At 58.7% G+C, this 14,665-nt stretch overlaps 2 protein-coding genes across 7 annotated transcripts; both read left to right on the top strand.

The window, feature by feature from the left end:
* The first annotated feature begins 918 nt into the window (after window positions 1-918).
* Window positions 919-7,471, top strand: E2F4 (E2F transcription factor 4). Of its 3 annotated transcripts, none has more exons than XM_027119621.1 (10): window positions 921-1,086; window positions 1,503-1,612; window positions 1,754-1,915; window positions 2,237-2,280; window positions 2,989-3,050; window positions 3,275-3,572; window positions 4,066-4,263; window positions 6,134-6,181; window positions 6,394-6,438; window positions 6,542-7,471. In XM_027119621.1, exons 1-10 carry the CDS (start codon window positions 952-954, stop codon window positions 6,655-6,657), a joined length of 1,218 nt encoding a protein of 405 aa, XP_026975422.1. In that variant the 5' UTR covers window positions 921-951; the 3' UTR covers window positions 6,658-7,471. The 3 variants fall into 3 exon arrangements, with proteins under 3 accessions (XP_026975423.1, XP_026975422.1, XP_026975424.1); XM_027119623.1 differs by having other exon boundaries at window positions 922-1,086; window positions 4,126-4,263; XM_027119622.1 differs by lacking the exons at window positions 6,134-6,181; window positions 6,394-6,438; window positions 6,542-7,471 and adding an exon at window positions 4,674-6,127 and having other exon boundaries at window positions 919-1,086.
* Window positions 7,472-7,665: 194 nt separating this feature from the next.
* On the top strand, window positions 7,666-13,132 carry ELMO3 (engulfment and cell motility 3). Of its 4 annotated transcripts, none has more exons than XM_027119616.1 (20): window positions 7,666-7,960; window positions 8,099-8,139; window positions 8,238-8,310; window positions 8,508-8,558; window positions 8,771-8,940; window positions 9,025-9,124; window positions 9,227-9,378; window positions 9,460-9,538; window positions 9,668-9,718; window positions 9,803-9,925; window positions 10,015-10,146; window positions 10,249-10,350; window positions 10,457-10,565; window positions 10,674-10,810; window positions 10,911-11,074; window positions 11,188-11,300; window positions 11,396-11,500; window positions 11,605-11,687; window positions 11,774-11,860; window positions 11,964-13,132. In XM_027119616.1, the coding sequence occupies exons 1-20, from the start codon at window positions 7,883-7,885 to the stop codon at window positions 11,970-11,972; spliced, it is 1,959 nt and encodes a 652-aa protein (XP_026975417.1). In that variant the 5' UTR covers window positions 7,666-7,882; the 3' UTR covers window positions 11,973-13,132. The 4 variants fall into 4 exon arrangements, with proteins under 4 accessions (XP_026975417.1, XP_026975416.1, XP_026975415.1 ...); XM_027119615.1 differs by having other exon boundaries at window positions 7,667-7,960; window positions 9,866-9,925; window positions 11,948-13,132; XM_027119614.1 differs by having other exon boundaries at window positions 7,667-7,960; window positions 11,948-13,132.
* Window positions 13,133-14,665: the final 1,533 nt, after the last annotated feature.

Below are 14,665 nucleotides of genomic sequence, written 5' to 3'. Positions count from 1 at the left end.
GAACCCACACCCCCTGCATTGCAAGGCGAAGTCTTAACCACTGGACGGCCAGGGAAGTCTCTGAGGCCTCTATTTTAACTGCATAGCAGTTTAATTCTCCTCTCTGCCCGATTCTGCCTGTCTTACTCCTTTACAAGTGTGGCTTCTCAGTAAACTTCTTGCAGGCACATCCCTGTTTCCCAAACAACTTGACCTAAAGTAAACAATAATAAATAATGACAATGTTAAAAATAACAAAATGATACTAGCAAACACACAGTCCTCCCACATGCCAGGAACAGCTCTAAGCGCTTTACATATATTTACACATAGGTAAACATGTTTGCACTGGTTGAAAAGTGGTTATAATCCCATGGCCTCTGAGCACTGCAGTGTGGAGATAAGAGAAAGATGAGGCTGGGGTCAGGGAAAGAGAGTGGGGATGGAGACAAGTGGACAAGCTAGATGTAGTTAGTGCTTGCTGTTTGGCAGGAAGTGAAGGACGGCAATAGGATGGGTGATCCCAAGACAGTGTGGCAGCCTTTAGGAGCAGGTTTGGGGAAACACACTGGGTTCATCAGGCAGCACAGTCTCCTCTCCTGAGATGAGGGTTGGGGTAGAGTTAGTGGAGTTGGGGCAGGTTGGCCAGCCCGTAAGGTTCCAGTGGCTCCTCCTTCCCTGCTGCCGGGGCTGCCCAAAGACTTCCTCCACATCCTTCCTTAACAACTCTGGTCTCCGGGGATCCTGGGGTTATTTTCGTCCTCTTCGGCGGTTGGACAATTGTTGATGGTCCCCGAAGTTTTTCGGCTGTGTTCGCAGAGATGAATTGTGCTGGATTCCCTGGGAGGGTGCGGAGCGGAAGCGGAAGCAGCGATGCTGGCGCCGGCGGCCTGGAGGCCAGGAACGGAAGCGGAAGTGGCGGCGGCGCCGGCCTGGCCTGGCCTGGCTGAGGGGAGGTGGCGGGAGGGCGCTATGGCGGAGGCCGGGCCACAGGCGCCGCCGCCCCCGGGCACCCCAAGCCGGCACGAGAAGAGTTTGGGACTTCTCACTACCAAGTTCGTGTCGCTTCTGCAGGAGGCAAAGGACGGCGTGCTTGACCTCAAGCTGGTGAGGCCCGGGCTAAGGGGCGACAGGGGGGATGGTGGACCAGGCCTGGGCCGGTAGCGGGAACCCCCGGGGCGGCCCAGCTGAGCCCTCAGAACAGGCCGCCATCCATGTGCTTTCTCACAGGAGGGAGGCCGGGAGCTGTTTCATTCATTCGGCCGAGGCCATTGGGCGTCAGCTATGTGCCAGGCTTGGGGCTGCAGGTGTTGGTCCTCGTGGCCCTCCCCGGCAGGTGTGGGGAGAAGAGCATCAGAACATCAGCTTAGGCGGCGCCAGGCCTCTTCCCGCCCCACAGTCCCGAGTTGCTGTAGTGCCTGGGAGGAGGGTTGGAATCAAGGCCACCCCCTTTTCAGACTACTCCAGACTAAGTCTCACCTGAGAGTGGGGCTGAGCATTCCCCACTCTCTTCTGCCTGCCAGGCAGCTGACACCCTAGCTGTTCGCCAGAAGCGGCGGATTTATGACATTACTAACGTGCTGGAAGGTATCGGGCTGATCGAGAAAAAATCCAAGAATAGCATCCAGTGGAAGTGAGTGGGGGCACCAGGGAGGGCAACGGGATCTCCTACCCAGAAGCGTCAGGGGTGTGGGGTGGAGGGTGCAAGAGAGAGCAGGGGCCGTGGGACCCAGAGTTCCTGGCAGCCCCTCTCAGCTCCACTCCCCGGGCTCAGGGGCGTGGGGCCTGGCTGCAATACCCGGGAGATCGCGGACAAGCTGATTGAGCTCAAGGCAGAGATCGAGGAGCTGCAGCAGCGAGAGCAAGAACTAGACCAGCACAAGGTGTGGGTGCAGCAGAGCATCCGGAACGTCACAGAGGATGTGCAGAACAGCTGATATCCTCCTGGCAGTCCCTGCTCCAGGGGAGTGGGCGAGGGGCCCTCTAGTCCAGCTGGGTTTGCTTGTGGTCCACTAGTCCCTATCCCTCTTGGGAGGGTGGTCCTACAGCTCCTGGCCAGGTTCCAGCCTCAGGCTCCCTCCTCAGAGCCTCTCGCCCACCAGTCTTGGACTGTGATCCCTCCCCATGTAGACCCCAGGCCTCAGGACTTTCTTTGAGAGCATATATGTCAGACCTCTGCTGGAGAGCTGGGTCTTCTCTGTGGTCAGCCATCTGTCGCCACGGGCAGGGCATAAGCCGTTCTCCTTAACCCCCACACCTTGGCCTACGTGACTCATGAGGACATCTGCAGATGCTTTGCTGGTGAGCAGAGCCTGGGTAGGGGGAGATGAGGGTGGGGATGGGTTGAGCCACAGCCCTGAGCAGTGGACTCAGTGCCCAAGAGATTTCTGTCTCTTAAGAGGGTTCCTGGGGCCCGCCCAAAGAAGAACCAGACAGGGTAAGTCCTGGGTTTGAGGGTCACTGGGACCCTATGGAGGCTAACCATACTGAGAGGGTACAAGAATCCTGGGCTGGGTCCCTGGGTCAATCCCTACCTGCATCGTCCCCTAGGTTTGGCTTCTCACGTGTGACAGAAGCATACAAGGGAGAACGTGTGTTTGCATGTTCATGTATGCTTGTATGCAGGGGGCAACGGTGCCCACTTCCAATCTACAGTTAGTTTAGTTGCCTTGTAGGTACAGGAACTGTTTCTTGTTCATCTTGCCTCTCCCAGTCTGGTTCAGGGGAAGGGATGTTGGCCTTGGCTAGAACATCTACGCTTGGGGAGCAGCCCCGTCAATCAAGTGAGGTGCCCATGGCCAGCAATCTTTTGCTCTATGTGTCTGAACCCAGATTTTCTGATTGCTGACCCCTGGGCTCTTAGGAGGAGAAAAGCTTTAGTTCTCTGCCCCAGCCTACTGTCCAGCCCCTCAGAGACCATGATCTCCTTCCTTACTCTAAGGGATAGGCACTCCATTCTCAGTTCAGATTGATCCCGTGGGCCTTGATCCATCCTCCTTGTCATCCTAGGAGACACCCTCCTTGCCATCCGGGCCCCATCGGGCACCAGCCTGGAGGTGCCCATCCCAGAGGTGGGTGCTCAGCCCAGCCATGTGGGGTTGGTTGAGGGCGGGTGCTGGCTGTGGAGCCCGATAAGTCCCGGGTGGGGCAGGTAGGGGGAGGCCTGGGGTTTGAGGTTATCTAGGAGAACGGGCAGCCTAGGGTGGGAGAGGACACTGGCCCTTGCCCAGGGTCAGGCAGGAGCCGGGCCTGCTTCCAATTCCACCTGTCCTCCACCCCACACCCTCACCGGTAGGGCCTCAATGGGCAGAAGAAGTACCAGATTCACCTGAAGAGCATAAGTGGCCCCATCGAGGTGCTGCTGGTGAACAAGGAGGCATGGAGCTCACCACCTGTGGCGGTACCTGTGCCGCCACCCGAAGATCTGCTCCAGAGCCCACCTACTGTCTCTACCCCTCCGCCTCTGCCCAAGCCTGCTCTGGTCCCGCCCCAGGATGCCTCACGCCCAAGCAGTCCCCAGGTGACCACCCCCAACCCTGTTCCCGGCAGCACCGAAGCCCAGGGGGTGGCCGGTCCAGCCGCTGAGCTCACAGGTGAGGCACAATGGCGTGGTGGTGATGGGGTGATTTCTGGGGCCCAAGAGGCAATACCTCTGTGTGATGGAATGCTGTACTCAGAGTGGAAGGGACCCTGTGGTGTTCTTTCTCCTGCTCCCCCATCCCGCAGGCCTCTCCTTGCTAGTGCAGCGAATGGCCCTTGTTAACAGGGAAGTTCTGACTGTGTGAAGGGCATTAGTGGTGGCAGTTTTCCCCCAGATCTGCCAGTGTCACAGTTGCCCTGGCAGCCCCTCTTGAAGTGTGGTCACAGGGGCCATGTCCGTGAGTCTCCCTCCTGCAGGCTTCATGCCCTTGTCTCCTTCAGTGACTGATATTCACGTTACCTTTTTGGGAGTGATGGGCAGTGCCTAACTTTCCTTGGGCCTAGTAACTAGGGTGCTAATCATCCTGGCTGTGGCTTCTAGCAGGGCCAGCTTCAATACCCTGCTTCCTGTCCCCAAGTGACTGGGTTTGGGGGATGTGGTTGCAGTGAGTGCTATCCCTGGAACCGATAACAAGGACGGTGGTGAGCTCAGCTCCCTCCCGCTAGGCCTGACAGCACTGGACACCCGGCCGCTGCAGTCCTCTGCCCTGTTGGACAGCAGCAGCAGCAGCAGCAGCAATAGCAGTTCATCCGGACCCAACCCTTCTACCTCCTTTGAGCCCATCAAGGCAGACCCCACAGGTGGTGAGTACTTGTCCCCTTGGCAGCAATGAGAACCCAGCCTCAGACAGTCCTAGGTCAGAAACAAGAGTTGGGCTTGGAACCCAACTCTCCTATCTCCTCAGCCAAAGCTGGCCAGCCCCCTGCCATCAACCAGAGCTCTGCCAGCCAAGGTGAGGAGCCTGGCCTCTGGCTTGGTGCTGGTGCCCCTTTGCCTCCTTCCTGGGCTGACACAGAACTCCCTGGCCCTCCCTCAAGCCCTGCCTGCCACCCCTTGGACCCTGGTCTCAAGGAAGGTGTGAATGCTCTCCTGGGGAACGGGCTGTGGTATGGCCCTCAGGCTCCAAAGGTGGGCAGTATGTTCTTAGGAGAGGTGGTGTCATCTGCCGGGTGTCTCCTCTCCATCTTGTGACTTGAGTGTTTGCTTTTTCCAGGACTCATTCTCCTCGGCCCTCAAGCACTGCTAAGTCTCTCCTCGTTAAATGACACTTCATCGCCTGTGTCTCTCTCTTTCTTCTTCCCTATATCCTCTGTGTTTGGACTCCTTGATAAAGTCATCTCCATTCTACTCCATACCCTGGTCTCCTAGTCAGCCTTCGGGTTGCGGCAGTCAGGACCCCAAACCCCCACCCCATGCTACACCAGTGCTACTCTTGATAAGTTGCCCAGCTCTGACAGCCAGCTCCAGCAGGTTTCTGGCCAATTTGCTCTGGTGCTCTCCTGCTCTGTGTTGATGCTCTTTTTTCTCCTTTGGCATTAACGATGTCAGCTCTTGGTTCTTCTCCCTTAATTGGCTTCTTCTTCTGACCTCTCCCTGGCATGGCTTTAAATCTGGTTTCTCAGATCTCTGGCTCATTCCAAACCTGTGGAGGGCCCCAGTTCTGGGTAGATGAATCCCAGCCTCCATCTTGCCTAGGCCTTTTGCCTGAACTTTACCTCTTGTGTCCACGTGCCTTCCTCTGCACATCCAGTGGGCACTTCATTCCCATGTGTCCTCAACTGAAACTTGGATTTCCACCTTTGTGCATACCCGACCACTGGCCCTAGTCACCCAGGCCTGACACCTGGGGTCAACTCCAGCTCTATCTCCTCCTCCCTCCTTGTCCTGCTCCCCACCCCACATCAGCTTAGTGAGTTCTCTTGCAGACATCCCCCATGGATGGCCTCATGTATCCTAACACTCAGGATCACTGCCAGCCACCTCTATCCTAAGTTCTTCAGCATCTTCTTCACCCCGACTGACAAGAATCTGTTTGAAACACAGCCTGACTGGCATTTCTCTGTTTACAAAATTACCTTTAACAGCTCCCAAAGGTCTGCTGGATAAAACCAGAGCCCCTAAACCTGGCATATAAAATCCCTCGTGATCCAGCTCCAGCACTCCTTTCCTCTGTTTCCCATGTGTGTCCTCCTGGTTAGACCTTTGTAGCAGTGTCATCACCCTGTAGCACTATCCCCTATTTAAGAATGCCTCCTCCTCTGCCAGGTGACTGGCCTGGGCTGTGGTCTCTGAGCCTGGCACCAAGTAGGTGCTTAGCAAGGGCAGGGATGGACAGGACATTCTCTGTCAGACAGGGCATCCTGCATCAGACAGAGTATCCTCCATCAGACAGGGTATGTACTCTGAGCTTAGAAATGGAGAGGGTGTGCTGCCCTTCTGCCAAACCACTGAGTTAGAAGGGCTGTACCGATTACCTACAGTGGTCCTTTGGCACCGAGGAATTCAGGTCTGGTAGGGGAGACTTGCAGACAGTGCCGGCTTGGTCTGGTGCAGGGCCTACATCTCAGCTGTGTGGAGCCCCTGGGTGGGTGATAAAGGATCTGGGGAAGTGGGGGCTAGAGTGGGACCAGGCTGGATCTCTGTGCCCTTGAGCATGGCTTTCTTGTCTTTCAGTTCTGGAGCTCCCCAAAGAGCTGTCAGAAATCTTTGATCCCACTCGAGGTAGGGCTGTGTTCTTCCCTGGGGCTGGGGTGAGGGGCACAGCTCATTGGGTGTTAGGGCCGTCTTCTTGCCCTTCTGAGGACCTTATGATTGTGCCCGGTACCTGGGCAAAGGGTAAAGTTCCTGATGGTGGCTGGGTGGTCCCCTTCATGGGCTTTGGTGGGTGGAGAGGCAGGAGCCAGAATGTAACTGAGCTCTCCCTCCATCCCCAGAGTGCATGAGCTCAGAGCTCTTGGAGGAGCTGATGTCCTCAGAAGGTAGGTGGCCCAGGCAGGTGGGGGGTGAGTGTGTGTGGGCAGGGTTTGGGTGGCTGCTGGGTGGGGTCTTGGCCCTGGGGCCTCAGCCTGTTGCTCTCTGCAGTGTTTGCACCCCTCCTCCGCCTTTCTCCACCCCCTGGAGACCACGATTACATCTACAACCTGGATGAGAGTGAAGGTGTCTGTGACCTCTTTGATGTGCCTGTTCTCAACCTCTGACTGACAGGGGCATGCCCTTTGTGGCTGGGACACAGACTGTCTAACCTGGGGGCTGCCTGGGGACCTCCCCCCACCCCACCCCTACACAGCTTGAGAGCCGTAGACTCCTGGCTTCCCCAGCCTTCCCTCACTGCACAGTTCTGGCCACAAGTCCCACTCCTGCACCAACACCTGTTCTGTGCTGGGAGAGCAGGGGAAAGGGGCTTAGCCCTCTCCACTGTGGAGCCAAAGTGTTTGCCACTCCTTTTTGGAGGCCTTCCCCTACCTGGTAGCCTCCCCCGGCCCTCCCAGAGTTCAGTTTCAGCTGCCACCCAGTGGCACAGATCCAAGGACCCTCCATCACCCTCCTTAGGGCAGCTCGTCCAGCCCCACTGCCCTGTACCTGCCAGCCCTTCCCCCTCCAGGAGGAAGCATGGGGTGGGGCTGGGCACTTGCCAGCACCTAGCCTAGCCTCCTTCACTTCTCCCCACGCGGATCACACAGCTCCTTCTGTACCGCTCGTGTGCTCCCTTTTTGCTGGACCCTTGGCCCTGAGAACCTGTTGGGGCGGGCAGGTTGCTAACAGGAGGAATGGAGATCTCTAGCTAGGAATCTGGTCGGGAGAGTCCCTGAGGATTGGCCCGGCCTCCCTCTGCCCCACAGTCCCCCTCTTGTTTATTCATTTATCCTCATTTAGAGCCATTTGCAGAGATTTAGAAAGATTTGCAGTAACGAATGGATTCCTATATAAAGATTATTTTTATACTTTTTGCAACAAAAGGAAATTGTAATATTTGTACAGTGTCCAAATGAATAAAGACCATGCCTAAGGCTGTCTTTGATCTGGTTCTTTCAGGGATCCTCCCTGGGACTGTGCTGGATTGGTGGTGGGAACGGGCGGGTCAACTTTCTGGAAAAGGTGTGGCGGTGCTGACAGCCCGCCCTCCCCACCCCCACCTGCCGCACCTTGGGGCGGGGCGGGGCCGCCTCTGCGGGGCGGGGCGGGGCAGGCACCCTCCTACCCTCCTACCCCCGGGACTCCAACCCGGAACTAGCCTCCGCTCTGGCTCCCTTGGGAAGGCCGCGGCGCCTTGTCGGGAGTGGGAGCCTGGGCTGTGAGTGCGGGCCACGGGAACCAAGTCTCGGGCAGAGGAACACCTTCGTCCTCAGGGGCCTCAGACCAGGTGTGCCCTCGGCGGGAAGTTGCACATCTGGAAAGTACAGAGGCCCCCACCTCGGGTAGACTATGGCGCCCCCGCGGAATGTAGTGAAGATCGCCGTCCAGATGCGCGACGCCATCCCGCAGCTCATCCAGCTGGACCAGGTCACCCGGACTGTCTGGCCTCCGTCCACCCCACCACCTACCTCCGGGTTGCCCCTTTCCCCTCGAATAGCCCCCCCCCTCCCCCAGGCTCCTCCCCAACTCCCACTCCCATCCGGTGAGTGACTGTTCCACTTGTAGGCAAAACCCCTGGCCGCTGTGCTGAAGGAGGTGTGCGACGCGTGAGTGCGGGTCTGCCGGGGCATGCCGGGTGGCTGGTGGGAGGGCAGGAGGGAGAGGGCGCCCCCTACCCGCCTCGCTGAGCCTCTGCTGCCCGCAGGTGGAGCTTGCCTCACTCTGAGCGCTATGCCCTACAGTTTGCTGATGGGCACAGGAGATACATCACTGAGAACGTGAGTCCCCTCCCCGCCCCACATTCCACTCTGTGACCCCTTTAACCCACCTGGCTCTGACTCAGAGTCATCATCCCACTCTCTGGAACCTGATCTTTCTTTTCACTGACTCCCAAATCCTCCCTTATTGACAACCCCAATTAACCAATCCTCAGAGCCCTTCTTGACTTCTCTTCATTTTCTGCCATCTTTTCCAGAACCGCACGGAGATCAAGAATGGCAGCATCCTGTGCCTCAGTACTGCCCCAGTAATGTCCCTCCTGACCATGCCCTCATTCTGTGCCCCTCTGCTATGCCTCTTCTCTGCCCGCCACTGGCACCTGGGCCCTAGGTCTGGAGGCCCCAGCCCTAACCCCAGCTCCAGCCCAGTAGTGCCCCACCTAGTGGACACCCAAGTCCCCACATCCCCAGTTCCCACTCCTTACCTCCTCACCTCTGTTCTTGCTCCCACCCCTGGCAGGACCTTGAGGCTGAGCGGTTGTTGCGTGGGCTGCAGAGCGAGAGTTGTGAAGGGCGCCGGGAAGCCCTTCAGCACCTCGTTCTGCTGGCCCCAGACATGACCTTCACCCGGGAAGTCATCAGCCGTGATGGGCTTCAGAGACTAGGCTCCATCATTGAGGATGGGGACGAGTGAGCCCAGGGCTGTGGTGGGTGGTGGACATGGTGGGGCTGGGCCTCCTGGTCTGGTCCTCTTAGCCCCACATGTCTCCCCAGCCTAGGAGAGGTGCTGGCCCTCGCACTGAGGGCCTTCTTGGAGCTCATGGAGCATGGTGTGGTGTCCTGGGAGACGCTCAGCATCCCCTTTGTTAGGAAGGTGGGTGGGCTTTTCTAGGGGTAACAGGTGGGGGCAGTGGAGTGGTGTCAGGGTCTGGCCTTCCATGGTGCTGAGGTGGTGACAACCCCTGCTCCTCTAAAGGTGGTGTGCTATGTGAACATGAACCTCATGGATGCATCTGTGCAGCCCCTGGCCCTGGGGTTGCTGGAGAGTGTGACCTTGAGCAGCCCTGCCCTGGGCCAGCTGGTCAAGAGTGAGGTGCCACTGGATAGGCTGCTGGTGCACCTACAGGTGTAAGTGTCTGGAGGTGGGGTGCAGATGAGTGGAGCGGGGCTGGACCTTGGATGGCCGGCTGAGCCCTCTTCCTGTCTCAGGATGAACCAGCAGCTGCAAACCAAGGCCATGGCACTGCTGACAGCTTTGCTGCAGGGGGCCAGCGCTGCTGAACGTAAGGTGGGTGTCCAACCAGTGGCTGGATTGGTGGGGGGAGGAGCTGGTGGGCAGTGTGCTCCACAGTGGGCCTGCAGGATGGGTGCTCATGGTGGGGCTAAATCACCTGAGTCCCCTTCCCACCCACCTCAGCACATGCTTGACTACCTGTGGCAGAGAAACCTTCGCCAGTTCATCTACAAGGTAGGAAGGACCAGGCCAGGCAGACCCTTCCCCGCTCCTCTCCTCGTGGCCCACACTCACACCCGTGAACTGGCTGTTCTCCAGCACATCATCCATAGTGCAGCGCCCCTGGGCGACGAGATGGCTCACCACTTGTACGTACTGCAGGCCCTTACGCTGGGGCTGCTGGAGCCACGCATGCGGACGCCACTGGACCCCTACAGCCAGGTAGGTGCCTTTGGGGCACACGAGGCTGGGGATGGCTGGAGCTTGGCCTTGAATCTTCAATCTTAACACCACTCCAACAACGACCCCAGGAGCAGCGGGAGCAGCTGCAGGCCCTGCGTCAGGCTGCCTTTGAACCGGAGGGGGAGTCCCTGGGCACTGGGCTGAGTGCTGACCGTCGCCGTTCCCTCTGTGCCCGCGAGTTCCGCAAACTGGGCTTCTCTGTGAGTGACCCCTATCCAGCTCCCTGCCCTTGCCTCAACCCAGGGCTGCTGTTGTTCCAGAGGGCTGGGCCCTTCCTCAGCTGCCTCTCCCCCTTCCCCCAGAACAGCAACCCTGCGCAGGACCTGGAGCGCGTGCCCCCTGGCCTGCTGGCCCTGGACAACATGCTCTACTTCTCCAGACACGCGCCCAGCGCCTACAGCCGGGTCAGTGACAGGGTGGGGTGGGATACGGCAGGTTGCCACCTAGGCGGGGGGTCTCCACAGCCTCAGTCGTGACTCCCCACCCCGTCCTGTGCTCCCACCACCCCAGTTTGTGTTGGAGAACAGCAGCCGTGAGGACAAGCACGAGTGTCCCTTTGCCCGGAGCAGCATCCAGCTGACTGTGCTGCTGTGTGAACTGCTCCATGTCGGGGAGCCCTGTGAGTGGTACTGGGCACAGCATGTCCAGGAACGGGGGACGGAAGGGCAGAGAGGGCCAGGGGCTGCACACACTTTCTCCCTGAGCCCCTCCTGCCCCCCCGCTCCAGGCTCCGAAACTGCCCAGGACTTTTCACCCATGTTCTTTGGCCAAGACCAGAGCTTCCATGAGCTCTTCTGTGTGAGCATCCAGCTGCTGAATAAGACCTGGAAGGAGATGCGGGCCACTCAGGAAGACTTCGACAAGGTGCGTAGGGTGGGAACAGGGAAACCTGGGCCAGGGCGGGGGATTGTTCTGGGTCGGGGCCCAGAACTCAGGCCCTGAGCTAAGCTTGGGGTGGCCCCAGGTCACACAAGTGGTGCGGGAGCAGCTGGCCCGCACGCTGGCCCTGAAGCCCAGCTCCCTGGAGCTCTTCCGAACCAAGGTGAATGCGCTCACCTACGGGGAGGTCCTGCGCCTGCGGCAGACAGAGCGGCTGCATCAGGAAGGCACACTGGCCCCTCCCATTCTGTGAGTTGGTGGGGATGGGTCCCAGTCCTAGCCCCCACCTTCCCTGCTGCCCCCTGGGCCTCACTCAGGCCCAGGTCGTCCTGTTCAGCGAGCCCCCTCCCCCCCTCCCCCAGGGAGCTGCGGGAGAAGCTGAAGCCAGAGCTCATGGGCCTGATCCGCCAGCAGCGTTTGCTCCGCCTCTGCGAGGGGACACTCTTCCGCAAGATCAGCAGCCGACGGCGCCAGGGTCATTGCTTGGGCAGTGGGGCTGGAGAGCGGCTGGGCTGGGGTCAGGGCGTGTCCCTCTCGTCACTCCTTCCCTCTTACCCTTTCTGCCCACAGACAAGCTGTGGTTCTGCTGCCTGTCCCCCAACCACAAGGTGCTGCAGTATGGGGATGTGGAGGAGGGCGTCGGCCCGCCCACCCCCGAGAGCCTGCCTGAGCAGCGTAAGGAGGGCAGGGTAGGGGTCAGACACCTGCTCTTCCCAGACTGCCGCCCCACCCCGGGACCGCCTGGGGTCCCAGTGGTCAGCCCTACCTTCTTCCTGCAGTCCCTGTGGCCGACATCAGGGCACTGCTGACAGGCAAGGACTGCCCCCACGTCCGGGAGAAGGGCTCGGGAAAGCAGAACAAGGTGAGTGCAGTGGGGACCAGGGGCTCCTTCCCGCCCGCTCCTGCCGTGCCCCCTGCTTAGTGCTCCTGGCTCCCTTGCTTCCCCAGGACGTCTGTGAGTTGGCTTTCTCAGTCAGCTATGACCACGGGGAGGAGGAGGCATACCTCAACTTCGTTGCCCCATCCAAACGGGAGGTGAGTGTCCGGGCAGGCTGAGCAGAGTCGGGCAGACGGGCAGGGGAAGAGACGGGAAGGCCCTCATGGAGATGGCCCCATCCCCAGTTCCACCTGTGGACAGATGGGCTGAGCGCCCTGCTGGGCAGTCCCATGGGCAGTGAGCAGACACGGCTGGACCTGGAGCAGCTGCTGACCATGGAAACCAAGCTGCGGTTGCTGGAGCTGGAAAATGTGCCCATCCCTGAGCAGCCACCCCCCGTTCCCCCACCCCCCACCAACTTCAACTTCTGCTACGACTGCAGCATCGCTGAACCTTGACAGTGAGGTTGGCCAAGGGCCACAGCTGCTGCCACTGTGGTGGCCACAAAGGGTGGAGGGGGGAGAAGCACAGGCACCCTGACCAGCAGAGGCTGCAGCAGAAATAAAGTCTGCTTGGCTCTTAGACATGTGTTGAGCCAGCTCTGAACCCTGCAGGCTAAGCCTGCCTTCAAGCTTAGCTGGCAGATAAGATGAGGGCATCAGGCCAGGGCCACAGCTTGGGGCCACAAACCTGGGCAGCTACAGTTGAGGGGCTGGTGTTCCGAAGGACGGTGGGGACCGGCTGGCCCTGTTACCTTTCTCCAGCGTGAGTCCTCAGCCTCCCTCAGTGCTAAGCCTGCAAAGAAGGATGGCCTGTAGTCTGGGGGCACCAGCTGAGAGAGGTCTGGGGCTGCCAGCCAGCTGAGGGTGAGGTGGTAGGGCAGGAGGCATTTCCCCAAGTGGATGCCTTTCTGGGCGCCATTAACAGGGGCCTAGTCTGGGAGCCATGTTTCCAGAAGAAGACTCCTGACAGTCTGAGCTCAGTCCTCAACCCTGCTTGGCCCTTCCCCTGCGTCATTTGTGGGTCGTGACGGCCTCCTGTTGAGAGGCGTGAAGGGAGAGATGTGAAGTTGGGTATGCTTTGTGCTGAAGGGCAAACTCAAGGTTCCAAAAGATGTCCCCCAGGCCAGTGGGAGGATGTAGGCTGATTCTGACAAGGGGGAATTTAGTGCAGCAAGCCTGCATTCTGATTAAAACCCAACTGCAGCAGCATGGGTGGGGTGGGGGCCACAGACAGGCCAGCTGGAGGTGAAGCTCGGAGGCTATGGTCACAGACCCCAAGCCTCTGAGGCAAAGAGGAGCACACCCACCCACAGGACCCACGGGCAGGCTGGAAGCTGCCAGCCACCACCCTCTGACCTCCTCCATGCCTCTCACTACCTCTCTTTCCCAGTGCCTCCTCAAAATATGTTTTTTAAGCGTTAACCATCACCATGTTACCTAAAAACTGATGATACGACACCTCCTTTGAAGAATGTTCTGGGGGAGTACTTGTTCCCTCTCTCTAGCTATGCTTCTGACTTGGGCATTCAGGGCCCCACATGCCCACTCCTGCATTCAGACTTCCCACCGCACTTAGAATAGTCCCTGTTGAGTTCAAGGTGCAAATGGGGAGCCCAAGTGCAGTTAAGTCTCCTAATACCATCAATTCTTCCTTCTCAGTGTCTCCAGTCCCTTGTTACAGGCCACCATCATCTTGGCAGGAACCTCCTGACTTCCTGCCTCCTGTCTCGCCCTTCCAATCTTCTCAATACCAACTACCACACTGCTTTCTCAAACAGGAAGCCGATCTGATTACACACTCACACACACACTGTCTCCCCTGTATTCTTCGGTGTCTCCCTGTTGACCGTGGATAATGGTCACGGTACCATGATTGAACAGAATCGAGATGGGTTGCAGACGCGTTGTGGTTTAGCCCTTTCAACAGAGTGCTTGTGGCTTACAGAGTCACAAGCATGTGGACCAAGGATGCTCGGTCCAAGCTGGCATCCTCCCTGCCTGCCATGGGACTGGGACTACCCCTACACCCGGCGCCAGCTCTGGCCTGCCCATGTGCACCTCCCTGGTCCCTTCTGCCTAATTGTCTCCTTCCCTCCCTCCTCTTTTTTCACTGACTTGAGTCTTTCCTTGACCTCCCAGGCTAAGCTTATAGCTTCTGTCTCTGTTTAGGAGGTTGGACTAGACCTCTAATGACCCTTCCTACCCAGAGATGCTATCCTCTTTAGTGTCTTGTGTGTGCTGAAAACAGCCTCACTGACTCAGGCAGCCTTAATCACTGCTCCTGGGATCTGGCTGGGATGAGGGTACACAGACATGCCTTTGCTGCAGGACATGTCCTGGGGCTTGTGCTGGGGAGAGGCCTCTGGAGTCTCCCACCATGTGGGGAAGAAGCTAGGACCTGCTGGGGGCACCTGTAGGGCTTTGGGCCAGGTGTGAGGAAGAAACTGTCCCTCTGGCGTTTCCTACACATTGTCCCTGGGCTGGGCTGCTTCATCTGAGGTGGGGAGGGAAGGGGCCGTTTGAGAACTTCGGACAAGGAGGTGAGATCTGGAATTTTTAATCTTGTTGGGTATACAACAAAGACTGTGGCTTGGCTGCTAAAGCTCAGTGCTGGTAGGGGGCTGGGAGAGCTGTGGGGAACAGTACAGGCCCTAGTGTGAGAAGGGGCAGGGCCAGAGGCACAGGGTCTGTTCCTCCCAACACCAGACCCAGCCCACCTGTGGGCCTGGCCTCTGGACCCAGGCCTGGACAGGAGAGCAGGAGCTGGCATTTCCAGGGGCCTGTGGCAGTGACATGTAGCTGGAAAAGGTTCCTGCTGGGCTGTGGGGCAGACTGGGGCAGGAAGCCCCTTGGGCTGCCCTGATATAGTCCCACCCTTAGTCCTAGAAAAGGGGTTTTTAGCTTGGGGAAGGGGCTCTGGGGCATGTAGCAGAGGGAGGTGGGAGGCACTGAGTCAAACTC

The sequence above is a fragment of the Aethalodelphis obliquidens genome, unplaced genomic scaffold (assembly GCF_003676395.1).
Source record: "Aethalodelphis obliquidens isolate GAN/ISIS:26980383/991018 unplaced genomic scaffold, ASM367639v1 scaffold20, whole genome shotgun sequence".
Lineage (NCBI taxonomy): Eukaryota > Metazoa > Chordata > Mammalia > Artiodactyla > Delphinidae > Aethalodelphis > Aethalodelphis obliquidens.
This window is presented reverse-complemented; position numbering and strand designations above follow the sequence as displayed.